The 13,222-nt window shown below is 47.4% G+C and overlaps 1 protein-coding gene across 2 annotated transcripts; it reads left to right on the top strand.

Moving 5' to 3' along the window:
- Positions 1-257: 257 nt before the first annotated feature.
- On the top strand, positions 258-12,894 carry mak16 (MAK16 homolog (S. cerevisiae)). Of its 2 annotated transcripts, none has more exons than XM_041209724.1 (10): positions 258-419; positions 5,032-5,081; positions 6,716-6,825; positions 7,359-7,423; positions 8,145-8,296; positions 8,935-8,989; positions 9,847-9,921; positions 10,298-10,396; positions 11,506-11,571; positions 12,445-12,894. In XM_041209724.1, exons 1-10 carry the CDS (start codon positions 405-407, stop codon positions 12,634-12,636), a joined length of 879 nt encoding a protein of 292 aa, XP_041065658.1. In that variant the 5' UTR covers positions 258-404; the 3' UTR covers positions 12,637-12,894. The 2 variants fall into 2 exon arrangements, with proteins under 2 accessions (XP_041065658.1, XP_041065657.1); XM_041209723.1 differs by having other exon boundaries at positions 259-419; positions 11,503-11,571.
- The last annotated feature ends 328 nt before the right edge of the window (positions 12,895-13,222 follow it).

Below are 13,222 nucleotides of genomic sequence, written 5' to 3'. Positions count from 1 at the left end.
GACTAGACCCACAGCAATGTGGTTTACTCTTAAATGCCCATTGAACAAGGGCAATTGGGAATGGGCAGTAAATGCTGGCCTAGCCAGCGACGCTCACATCCCATGAACGAATAAATAAAAAATAATGTGCACAAATCATGGTACCTGTGACAACTGTTCAACCGTGCGCCACCGGGTGGCCACAACGCTGTATCACACCATTGTGGGCGACAGCGGCATCGAGCGGTCAGCTTCGGGAACTGCAGCAGCCAGCGACCGCCCCCACCCGCCGGTTGCCATGAGGAGGGAAGATGGCGGCGGATGTGTGAAGCAACGTGTGTGTGAGGCTGAGGGTTTAAGCGGCGCCGTCAGAGCGGGCAAGGGGAATCAAGAGGCCTTGGGCCGGCCAGCACAGGGAGCCAGCCATGCAGCACGACGATGTGAGTGGCCGGGGGTGGGGGTGGGGGGGGGGGAGCCGGGTTGTTATTGTACTCAGGACATCCGCTCTGAGAGACCCTTCCCAGGCTCCAGAGAATCAGAGCGGGGAGATGAGAGTGAAGTTGGAGACCAGGTGGACCGCAGCCAGAGGCCCGTGTACAGATAGCTGTGTACAGATAGAGAGCCGTGTACAGATAGAGGCCCGTGTACAGCCAGAGGCCCGTGTACAGATAGCTGTGTACAGATAGAGAGCCGTGTACAGATAGAGGCCCGTGTACAGCCAGAGGCCCGTGTACAGATAGCTGTGTACAGATAGAGAGCCGTGTACAGATAGAGGCCCGTGTACAGCCAGAGGCCCGTGTACAGATAGCTGTGTACAGATAGAGAGCCGTGTACAGATAGAGGCCCGTGTACAGCCAGAGGCCCGTGTACAGATAGCTGTGTACAGATAGAGAGCTGTGTACAGCCAGAGGCCCGTGTACAGATAGAGGCCCGTGTACAGCCAGAGGCCCGTGTACAGATAGAGGCCCGTGTACAGCCAGAGGCCCGTGTACAGCCAGAGGCCCGTGTACAGATAGAGAGCTGTGTACAGATAGAGAGCCGTGTACAGATAGAGAGCTGTGTACAGATAGAGGCCCGTGTACAGCCAGAGGCCCGTGTACAGATAGCTGTGTACAGATAGAGAGCCGTGTACAGATAGAGGCCCGTGTACAGCCAGAGGCCCGTGTACAGATAGCTGTGTACAGATAGAGAGCTGTGTACAGCCAGAGGCCCGTGTACAGATAGAGAGCTGTGTACAGATAGAGGCCCGTGTACAGATAGAGAGCTGTGTACAGCCAGAGGCCCGTGTACAGATAGAGAGCTGTGTACAGATAGAGGCCCGTGTACAGATAGAGAGCTGTGTACAGCCAGAGGCCCGTGTACAGATAGCTGTGTACAGCCAGAGGCCCGTGTACAGATAGAGAGCTGTGTACAGCCAGAGGCCCGTGTACAGATAGAGAGCTGTGTACAGCCAGAGGCCCGTGTACAGATAGCTGTGTACAGCCAGAGGCCCGTGTACAGATAGAGAGCTGTGTACAGCCAGAGGCCCGTGTACAGATAGAGAGCTGTGTACAGCCAGAGGCCCGTGTACAGATAGAGAGCTGTGTACAGATAGAGAGCTGTGTACAGATAGAGGCCCGTGTACAGATAGAGGCCCATGTACAGCCAGAGGCCCGTGTACAGATAGAGAGCTGTGTACAGATAGAGGCCCGTGTACAGATAGAGAGCTGTGTACAGATAGAGGCCCGTGTACAGCCAGAGGCCCGTGTACAGCCAGAGGCCCGTGTACAGATAGAGAGCTGTGTACAGCCAGAGGCCCGTGTACAGATAGAGAGCTGTGTACAGCCAGAGGCCCGTGTACAGATAGAGAGCTGTGTACAGCCAGAGGCCCGTGTACAGATAGAGGCCCGTGTACAGATAGAGGCCCGTGTACAGATAGAGGCCCGTGTACAGCCAGAGGCCCGTGTACAGATAGAGAGCTGTGTACAGCCAGAGGCCCGTGTACAGATAGAGAGCTGTGTACAGCCAGAGGCCCGTATACAGATAGAGAGCCGTGTACAGCCAGAGGCCCGTGTACAGATAGAGAGCTGTGTACAGCCAGAGGCCCGTGTACAGATAGAGAGCTGTGTACAGATAGAGGCCCGTGTACAGATAGAGAGCTGTGTACAGCCAGAGGCCCGTGTACAGATAGCTGTGTACAGCCAGAGGCCCGTGTACAGATAGAGAGCTGTGTACAGATAGAGAGCTGTGTACAGATAGAGAGCTGTGTACAGATAGAGGCCCGTGTACAGATAGAGGCCCATGTACAGCCAGAGGCCCGTGTACAGATAGAGAGCTGTGTACAGATAGAGGCCCGTGTACAGATAGAGAGCTGTGTACAGCCAGAGGCCCGTGTACAGATAGCTGTGTACAGCCAGAGGCCCGTGTACAGATAGAGAGCTGTGTACAGCCAGAGGCCCGTGTACAGATAGAGAGCTGTGTACAGCCAGAGGCCCGTGTACAGATAGAGAGCTGTGTACAGCCAGAGGCCCGTGTACAGATAGAGAGCTGTGTACAGCCAGAGGCCCGTGTACAGATAGAGAGCTGTGTACAGATAGAGAGCTGTGTACAGCCAGAAGCCTGTGTACAGCCAGAAGCCTGTGTACAGCCAGAAGCCTGTGTACAGCCAGAAGCCTGTGTACAGCCAGAGGCCCGTGTACAGATAGAGAGCTGTGTACAGCCAGAGGCCCGTGTACAGATAGAGAGCTGTGTACAGCCAGAGGCCCGTGTACAGATAGAGAGCTGTGTACAGCCAGAGGCCCGTGTACAGATAGAGAACTGTGTACAGCCAGAAGCCTGTGTACAGCCAGAAGCCTGTGTACAGCCAGAAGCCTGTGTACAGCCAGAAGCCTGTGTACAGCCAGAAGCCTGTGTACAGTCAGAAGCCTGTGTACAGTCAGAAGCCTGTGTACAGTCAGAAGCCTGTGTACAGTCAGAAGCCTGTGTACAGCCAGAAGCCTGTGTACAGCCAGAAGCCTGTGTACAGCCAGAAGCCTGTGTACAGCCAGAAGCCTGTGTACAGCCAGAAGCCTGTGTACAGCCAGAAGCCTGTGTACAGCCAGAAGCCTGTGTACAGCCAGAAGCCTGTGTACAGCCAGAAGCCTGTGTACAGATAGAGAGCTGTGTACAGCCAGAGGCCCGTGTACAGATAGAGAGCTGTGTACAGCCAGAGGCCCGTGTACAGCCAGAGGCCCGTGTACAGCCAGAGGCCCGTGTACAGATAGAGAACTGTGTACAGCCAGAAGCCTGTGTACAGCCAGAAGCCTGTGTACAGCCAGAAGCCTGTGTACAGCCAGAAGCCTGTGTACAGCCAGAAGCCTGTGTACAGCCAGAAGCCTGTGTACAGCCAGAAGCCTGTGTATGGATAGAGAGCTGTGTACAGCCAGAAGCCTGTGTACGGATAGAGAGCTGTGCTGGAGGACTGAGTACAGATAGAGAGCTGTGTACAGATAGAGAGCTGTGCTGGAGGACTGAGTACAGATAGAGAGCTGTGCTGGAGGACTGAGTACAGCTTGAGTACTTAACCTTCCTTCCTCCCCCCCACCCCCAACAACAAAATGTACTTTATTCACAAAATGTATGAAAGTAAATCACACGACAGTTCAAAGTTGACTCCACATAAAGTGAAAATGAGATCAGTTTCTTTCAGTACGGTACGTGGCATCCTGAGGTGCCCCATTCCCCTTTTCAGGCAGTCCCTCGGGACCGAGGGTCACTTGCTTCCACCCCACTGCGATGGCTGTTAAGCCCACTCCGCGACCTGCCGACACTGCCAAATGCGGTGCTTGAACAGCTGGGTAAACCGGCTGTTTGGAGGATTGTGTGCTCCCTCCGATGCGTCGATTTCACCCCTTCACGTTCCCAATGAAGTGTCTCGATGTGCTCGGTGCCTTCCTGGTCAAGCCTTCACTGTCAGGGTCAGTCACAAGCCAGGGTCTCGTCATGATTTGGCGGGTAGGTTTCACCTCTTTGGGAATGTTCACTACACTTGGAATTACAGCTTATATTTACAATATTCATTCCCAAATGGTTTTTCACAGTTTCCAGCCCCTCAGTGTATGATGGTGTGAGGGCCTTAGATAACAACCTTACCCTTTGTGGCTTTTGTGCATCCCTCAGCACGTAGTCTTGGAGTACTGTGCACATCTGGAGCACTGTGTATAATTTTGATCACTTTACTGGAAGGATGTGATCACCCTAGAGGGGTACAAAGGAGATTTACAAAGAAGTTGCCAGAATTTTAGCTAGAAGGAAAGATTGGTTGTTTGGAACAGGGGAGATTTAATTGCATATATAAATCAAGAGAAACTGAGACAGAGTGATCTCTTTTTGTTAGCAGAGCGAGCAATAACCATTAAAAGTAATTCGTGGAAGCATCAGAGGAGTGTTAAAGTTTTCCACACAGAGGGAACTCACTACCTAAAAGGGTGGTAGAGACAGAAACCTCATCTTATTTAAAAGGTACTTGGATGTGCACTTGAAGTGCTGTAATCTGCAGGTTGCGGACCTAGAGCTGGAAGGTGGGATGAGGCTGGTCACTCTTTTTCAGCTGCCATAGACCTGATGGTCCAAATGGCCTCCATCTGTGCAGTAAATTCTCCATGTAAGGATTTTTACTCCTGGTGTTTGTGAAATGGCTAAATCCCTGGAATGGTTTGATTATCCATGTTAAGATGAGGGGGATTGCAGTGCACCAGTGGAATATTTCAGAAACTAAGTGTCTTTTCAGTCTTCAGCCAGGTGGAATTTCAGGCTCAGTCTAAAAACAAAGGAAACCTGGAGCTCCCTTCAATACTGTGCAAAAGAGGGCACAGTTCCTCAGTGCTTTGTGTGCATTACAATTCCATTTCAACAGAAAGCACAATAACTGGAATAATTTTATCTACCAAGTTTTCCGTTTGCAATGATGGTCACCGGTTTGCTTGCAGTTTCTGCTAAGTGTGCTTGCTTTTCCATTTGCAATCACTTTGTTCATCAGAGAACAGTGACCAGAGTGAAATTTAATTGGATTTTTATCAAATTTTTCTTTTCCAGGTGCTTTGGGATGTCATAGGAAACAGACAGTTTTGTTCCTACAAGGTGAAGTAAGTAAAGGTTCCCAGAAAAATAAACTAGACCATGTCTGAAGTGTGTGACTTCTTCACTAAGGTAGTTTTGGTTCTTAGTGGCTGAGCAGGAATTGGCATCTGGTCTAGAGTGGGTGCTTTTAATGTTAAGTAGCCTTCAGTTCCCCATCCCCACTGTACCACACTCAAACCAAGTCTTTCCCCCTGAGCATTAAGGGAGAAGCAACTATTCTTGCTGAAGATTCCTGAGCATGTTCCTGGTGACGACTGGCCTGGATTCACCACACCTTACTTGCTCCCTCTGTAGGAAGTGTGTTAACCAGGGGGGATGTGAAAGGGAAGGTTTAAGGATAGCACATGGTTCTTAAAACAAAGCAGAGTTAGTTGGATCATAGAAACCTTCAGCACAGAAAGCTATTCAGCCCATCATGCCCGTGCTAGCCCTGTGAAAGAATGGTTGTGCTATGTCCCACACCCCTCCATTTTGTCTGTGAACCCGTAAGTTCCTCATCGTCAACTACCTATCCAACTCCTTTTTCAAATTATTTATGAAAGTAGCTTCCACCACCTTGTAAAATCCCAACAACTTGGTGAGTGAAAATAATTCTCCTCAACTCCCCTTTGCCAATGATTTTAAATTTATGGCCCCTGTTTATTAACTCGTTGTTATCTGCTCTGTCAAAACCCCTCATCATCTATTAGGTCAATATTTAACCTCTTTTTGAAATAACAGTTATAATGTTTTCAAACTCTTCTCCTAACTGAAGTCCCCCTTCCCAGGTAACAACCTGGTAAACCCCCCCCTCAGCCCTTTGATGAAGTGTGATGCAGAATCCTCCAGATCGCCACCTGAGGTTTAACCGGTGATTTATAAATATGATCAGCTTGCAGTGCCACCTTCAAGGATGTGTGTATGTGGGCACCCAATGTATCTCCACGTCTACCCTTGTCAAAATTGTGACATTATAAAGACAAGTGAGTCAAGGGTAATGGGGTTGGGGGCAGACAGGAAAATGAAGTTGAGACCACAACTAGATCAACTTATTGAATGGCAGAGCATGCACACAGGGCTAAATGACCTACTCCTACTCCTCAAACTCTATGTTCCTATATTTTTCTGTCTTTCCGTATTCACCCTCCTGAAGTGCATCACTTCACACTTGTTTCAATTGAAATTCGTCTGCCGAGCTTCTACCCTTCCTTTTTCCGTGAATCTTATGCTTTACCACTATCCTCATCACTCTCTGCTCTTTTTTCCAAGTTTCCTATCACCTGCAAACTTTATAATGCTGATCCCTCCACCTGAGTCTGTGCCATTTATAAAAATAATATGAAAAGAGTAATGGGCCCAAAATGTATCCCTTTGGGGAACATCAATAACAAACCACCTCACAGTCTGAAAAATATCCATGGTCCATCACATTGGAGGAGCCAGTCCTACATAATACCCCATACATACAAATTTTGTAGATCCCTTACTTTACATAGCTAGATATTTCTCTGTCTTGTAGATTGAGATCCTGCTGTCATATTGGGTCAAGATGGCTGGTCACCAGCCAATTTTCTGGGGCATTTGACAGCTGGTTTTAAAAAGAACAAATGTCGAACATTTCATGAACCTTTTAATATTGGTCCTTTTTTTTACCTTGTAGAACTAAAACGCAGAACTTCTGTCGCAACGAGTACAATATTACAGGCCTATGTAACCGGTCCTCCTGTCCTCTGGCCAACAGTCAATATGCAACCGTCAAAGAGGAGAAAGGTAAGCAGCCTGTTCTCCATCCAAAACAGTTTTTCCATCCCCACATTGCAAAATTTAAGCTGTACTTCTGCCACAGCACAGGTCAAATGTGAGTATGTGATTGAGGTAGAAACTTTGAAGAGCACATTGGTTAACCATAAAGGATAAGGGTGGAGAAGTCGGGTTAAAACTACTGCGGAAGTGGAAGATGAACAATGTGGACTGGTTTGTCGAAATGGCTTGTTTCCGTTTTGTGCTGTCTACGTAATTGTGGTTAACGGTTCTTAACCCTGTTAAATACTTGCAAAATAACACTTCCACTAAACACACATGAATATATACAACCTGCTGTATCATTTGTATCTGCCAGAATAAACAACTATTATTGCTTCATTGCTTGAGATAATGCAGGTTTGATTTTGCTAATCAAGGGTGTGAACTTTTCTCTGCATGATTTTAAGGTTGCATTAGTCTGTCTCCTCTCACTGTGATAACTGTGGGTCTGCGTGTCACAGGTTCTCCATAAGTTAAACTTGCTATTTTGCATCTTGCAGGTCAGTGTTTCCTGTACATGAAGACAATCGAACGAGCTGCATTTCCATCTCGTATGTGGGAGAGGGTAAGCGCAGACTGAATAACTTACTGCCTGAGCTGGAAAAGTTATAATTGCTGTGATATTACTGCTCTTTCATGAGAACAAAATGCTGGTTGCTGATAACCCACCAGGATATCTGTTCGGGAAATAATACCTTCTGGTGAACTATGTTCCCTGCTTATTATATCTGATCCTGGAGACATTTAATTACTTTTTGTGACTCACAACATGATGACTCTTAGAGATTACTTAACATCCTGAATCCTGCGTTACAGGTCTAAGAATAGAAATTAATAAACGCACATGATGAGCTGAAGGAAAGGAGTAGATAAGGAATAGCACGTGTGAGATACATTAGGAATTATACAAATGTAGTGCATGCATGAGATGCATAAGTAACACATGAGGAAAAACTCTTGGGAATAGCACACGAGGTACATAAGGAATGACACGCAAGATGTGTAAGCAATTGCACATGTGTGAGGCTCATGAGGGATAGCATTTGCGAACCTTGATGGATGCATGAGTTACATGTGGGTGCAGGTACTGCTACAGACAGGTAAAATAAACCCTCAGGTCGTGCCTGGTGGCAGCTGTCACTCCATTTTCCACCTTTTCCTCTTGCATTGGCTGGGTGTTTTGCTGACGGAAGTTTTACTGATTTATCTGTTTAAAGTGCATACTTTCAGCCCTTGCCCTGAAGTCCAAGATTGCTCAGCTCAAGGCCTTCCTCAATATTTTTCAGGTAAAGTTAAGTAAGAATTATGAGAAAGCTCTGGAACAGATTGATGAGCATCTCATCTACTGGCCCCGGTTCATCAGACACAAGTGCAAGCAGCGTTTCACAAAGATCACACAGTACCTGATCCGCATCCGCAAGCTCACACTGAAGAGACAGTAGGTTAATTCTGGAGTGCGGTCCGAGCTTTGGACTTTGTTTGATCGGAGCTAACGACAAACCACTCATCGGGTTTGGGCTCTCATTTTGGAGGCGGGACGAAGCTTGAAGGTGGATATCACCCAAGTCTAAGGGCCTGTTTTTGTCAGTGAGAATCCGGGAGCGATGATCGGAGATGGGCATGTGGGGATCCAGATCCCCTGATGTCAGCTCCACCTTGCCTCACACCCACCTGGCGTTACCCAGTAAATCCGCGTATTTTCTAGTGCTCAAGGCTCCAAAAAAGCAAAAAGGGTTCCTCGGGTCAGTGATGGAAGGGTGGGATGGCATTTAAATTCTGACGCAATGTTAGACACCTCCCAAAGAGGCAAGAGCGGCCTTCTTCTGAGCTCAGCGGCATTGTTTATGTAGCACTGCCAACTGGGCCGTGTTAAAGGAGCAGAGCCAACGGCGATGGGACCCTGGGTCATTTCCAAAATAATCCTCTCGAGCAAAAGCAAAGACATCACTTGCTCCTGATACCTCAATCACTGACGTTAACGGTGGTGGGTGGTTGGTGCCTTGCTTCGCTGTGTAGCACATGGGACCGGGTATCTGCCCCTTTCTCCAGGGCTAACTTTGTTGTGTTTCTCTTTAGGAGGAAGCTGGTACCTTTAAGCAAGAAGGTTGAACGGAGAGAAAGCCGGAGAGAGGTAAACGCACTCTTGCATTTCCATGGGTCTGACTCAGAATGAACATGTGTTGCATGTTCTCTTCCGTGACATTGACTGTTGCTGGGAGAAACATTGATGCCATGTTGGGGAATGTTTGACACCTTCAAAGTCCCCATGATCCATCTTCAATAGGCCTGATTCATTTACTGGAAACCATCACTGCCATGTGAAGTACATTGGAGACCATCTTATTTAGGCAGACACAGCATGACATAGAATCTTACAGCATAGGAGGAGGCTGTTCAGCCAATCCTGTCTGCCAGCTCTTTGAAAGAGCAATCCAGGTGGTCCTACTCTCTTGCTTATTCCCAGAAGCCCTACAGTTTTCTCCCCTTAAAAGTATTCATCCAATTCCCTTTTGCAAGTTGCTGTTGAATCTGTTTTTGTCACCCTGTCAGGCAGAGCATTCTAAATCATTGCAACTTGCCATGAAATAAGATTCTCCTCATCTCCCCTCTGACTCTTTGACTAATCACCAGAAATCTGTGCGTCCTGTTTCTTAACTCGTCTTAATATTGCTATCAAAACCCACCATGATTGTGAATACCTCTATTAAATCTCCCTTTAACCTTCTGTGCTCTCAGCAGTGCAGTCCCAACTTTTCCAACTTCTCCATGTAACTGAAGTACCTAATTCTTGATACCATTCCTGCAAACCCCTCTCCCAGCCTTGACATCCTTGTGAGGTCTGAGTTGAGTGAAAGTGTTCAGCAACTGCCATTTATTGGTGCTCAGTGGTGATTCCAATGGGGTGAATTTGGCTGGGGTCTAGGTAGTTTCTGTGCTGGGGTCTTGGAGGCTGCCATGTAACAGAGACTGACTGTTGCTTCATTACAGGAAAAGGCTCTGATCGCGGCTCAGCTGGACAACGCCATTGAGAAGGAACTGCTGGAGCGACTCAAGCAAGGGACGGTGAGTTACTGAGCTTCATGGGTTTGGACCTGAGCTCACATCGAGATATTGTGTAACTGGTGAGGGCAATGCGCAGTGATTATACTGTGGACTTGAATGTTAGGGAATGGCGATGATTGATCAACTGGTTGAATGATGGGGTTGCCTTGTTATTTCCTTGCATGTGCTATGGAATGGTCTGCTTCAGCAGGTGCACAATTTATGAGAAACTGTAATTCTAAACCCATGAACGGGCGGATTAAAAAGTCACTCCATTTGCATTCGGGCACAGAGACAAGTTGAAGTGTGAGTTCAGGGGTTGTTGCTGTCACAAGGGTGGACCCCTGGGAATCTCTCTTTGATGAGTTAGTAATGCCTTGTTCTCCTCTCCCTTCAGTATGAAGATATCTACAACTTCCCCATTCATGCTTTCGACAAAGCACTGGAGCAGCAGGATGAAGAGAGCGAGACGGATTCCTCAGAAGAGGAGGATGAGGTAAGTGCCAACAGAAGTTGAAGGGGAAAAAAAAAAGTTCATACTTGTGTCCATTCTTGTTCATTCTGATGAAATTTGAGTGCTGTTTGATTGGGATTACTTTAAGACTGAGTGTGGGTTCCTTGGTCTGGCTTCCTTGAATGCAACTGGTTTAGGGCAGTGTTCTCCAATACATGGGCAAATTGGGAATCCAAACGTGGCTAATGCATTTTTGATTAGTATTCTCGGGCACGTGACCTCAGTACTCATATTAGCATGCTGTATGCGTATGAACTTTTTAATCCTTTTGTGCTTTTGTTGGTGGGCAGAATGTATGAGGATTTTTTGATTGTTGTGTGCACTTTAATTCCTTGTTCACTGCTTATCTGTTAAAATGGTATGTAACATAGGTGAAATTCCAGACTGACACCATGGAAACACCAACAATGTTTATAGGGATAGAGAAGCTTATGCCATTGTCAGATTGACCAATCCAGGCCAGCAGCACAAATCCCAAAACTGGACTAGCAGTGCCCACAGGGCATGTCATGGCAAGGGGAAAGCACTGTCCTTGCTCAATTCAGAGTGTGTGTGTCTGAATGGAGGGCTGTGACTTTGGAGGAAGGTTCTGGGTGGAGAGTGGGAGAGGTCTGGGCGAGGTCAGGGATGGGCCTTGCCGGCGGTGTGGGTGGGGGGGGGGGGGGGGGGGGGGGGGGGCCAGCAGCAGCAGATTCTGGAGGGACAAGGGGTGGAGGCTGGAGGGAAGGCAGCAAATGCTCTGACAAAGTCACAACTGTTGGACGTAAAGCTAAAGGTTGCTCGAAGATTTGTTGAATTTGATAAAACCCATGGCAGAATTCCAGATTTTGGTGAAAGTTTCACACTGAATGATAAATGTGAAATGCTTTCACTTCTGTTGTCCAAGAGGAATTTTCTACTAAAATTAATGTGACTGGCTAAAACAATGTGTTGCCATTTCAATACCAGAGCGAGTCTGTGATTTCTATCGGACACTGTTTCAGTGCAAATTAAGAATGTAGGGAGTGTGTTGGATTTACTGACAGTCTCAATAGTGACTGGACATTGCTCTTCTTCCCTTGTGTAACTTGTTTCTATCTCTCTCTCAGCAGGATGTTGGCCAAGTGGAATATGTGGAGGGTGACGAAATAGATGAAAGTGACCTGAGTGACTTTGAGGTATTTGGCTCGATGGTGCCTTAAATTCTTCTCACATTTGGGCGAGGGGAGGGAGGGGAATAATATCAAGTTATATTGCCGGGGATGACGAGCTGGGGGTCAAGGGGACGTGGAATGGAACACTCATACGTTTCTAATGAATTCCCTAGTAATTTGTTGAATACATGCTGCCTTGTGTTGGATATTGTCAGCCATCCCAGATGAGGTACCATTTAGTGATGTGTCTTATTGCCAGTTGACTGTGGAGATTCTTATTCCAACTGCTTGCGTTAGAATTAACCTCGGCTACCAACCTGTATGGCCGTTCTCTGATGCAACAAAACCCACCTTCTCTGTTAGGTTTATTCTGTCATAAAAACATCTTCAGAAAGAAACAGTTCTGTCAGTAGCATGTGTTACACACTGTCCAGGGGTATTAGTGGGTCCCTGACCAATGCAGAATTGGTCAAAGTGTTAAGTACTGTCCTTTGGTCCCTCAAAATTAACCACAGATTAAAATTTGCCTCAGCTCCTGTTTCTGATCACCACCAGCTGGTGTGTGTGTGTGTGTGTGTGTGTGGGTGGTCTGGCTGAAGCTTGGCTCTGATGCCTTTCCTACCTCAGCAGCCTGCTTGCATTCACGGTTTTAATTGACATCTGAGAAGTAACCATGTGGATGAGGTACAGAGCTGTTCCCCAGTGAGAGCCTCCAAAGGAAAAGGGGCAGAGGGGAGTGGGATGAAAACCAACAGGAAAACTTTGAGCAGCCTCCCACCCACGTTTCCCTTCTGGGTGTATGCAGGGATACAGCGGTCACGCAGTATTATCTCCCCAGTGCTTCTTGTCTGCTTGCTGTTACCAGCTGACTGGAACTGTTTTTTCTCTCACACGCAGGCAATGGAAAAACTGGAGGGGGATAGTGAGGAGGAACAAGAGCAATCCAGCAATGCTGAGGAGCTGGAGCAAGAAACCTCCACATCTAAGGGCAAAACACCAGTGAAGGGCCTGGCCCGGAAGAAGCGACCGTTTGTGGAAATTGAATATGAACAGGAGACAGAGCCAGCAGTCAAAGCGAGCAGCACGTGACAGCTTTGATTAAAGTGTTTGCTTATACTGAAGGTGAGGAGTGGATGCTAACTCCATTGTAAAGACCTTGTAGAGGAGAGCAGCTTTCACAGTGGGCAAAGCATTGTGTTGCAGCTGCCAGGTATCATGGCCTTGACTGAGGAAAGCTAGAATCATGTTGAGTATTATTACATATAAATTGTGAGTTTACGTTTCCCCTGTTTATCTTAATTAGTGCCATTTTATAAAACTATGAATAAAGGATGTGACTGAACTGTGCATACATAGTTTTAGAAAAGTCTTCCAGTAATTATCTGCTTGTGTCCCAGTCAAAATCTCTCCATACTGAACTGCTATGCCACTGACTGTCAAGGCTGGTGTCAGCAGTTGCCTGAACTGAAACTGCAACTAGGTGGTACGGTCATCATACGTGGCTCTCCTGCAGTTAAATGAGCAAAATATTGAGAATTGCTCCAGTCTTGAACGTGCTTTTCAAATGGATCAGTAAGTAAATGCTGATTCACACAGACGAGAACGTCTCGGGTTGATGCCATGCTGTTTCTATGCATAGTGGAGGAACTGTGCCTGGCGAGGGACGGGGAGGTGG

The sequence above is a fragment of the Carcharodon carcharias genome, chromosome 17 (assembly GCF_017639515.1).
Source record: "Carcharodon carcharias isolate sCarCar2 chromosome 17, sCarCar2.pri, whole genome shotgun sequence".
Classification (NCBI taxonomy): domain Eukaryota; kingdom Metazoa; phylum Chordata; class Chondrichthyes; order Lamniformes; family Lamnidae; genus Carcharodon; species Carcharodon carcharias.
Note: the sequence above shows the minus strand (reverse complement) of the source record. Positions and strands in the feature narration are given on the sequence as shown.

Coding starts and splice junctions, on each gene's coding strand:
- mak16 (XM_041209723.1), top strand. Junction 8,297..8,934: donor AAGCTCACACTGAAGAGACA/GTAGGTTAATTC, acceptor GTTTCTCTTTAG/GAGGAAGCTGGTACCTTTAA. Junction 11,572..12,444: donor GTGACCTGAGTGACTTTGAG/GTATTTGGCTCG, acceptor TCTCACACGCAG/GCAATGGAAAAACTGGAGGG.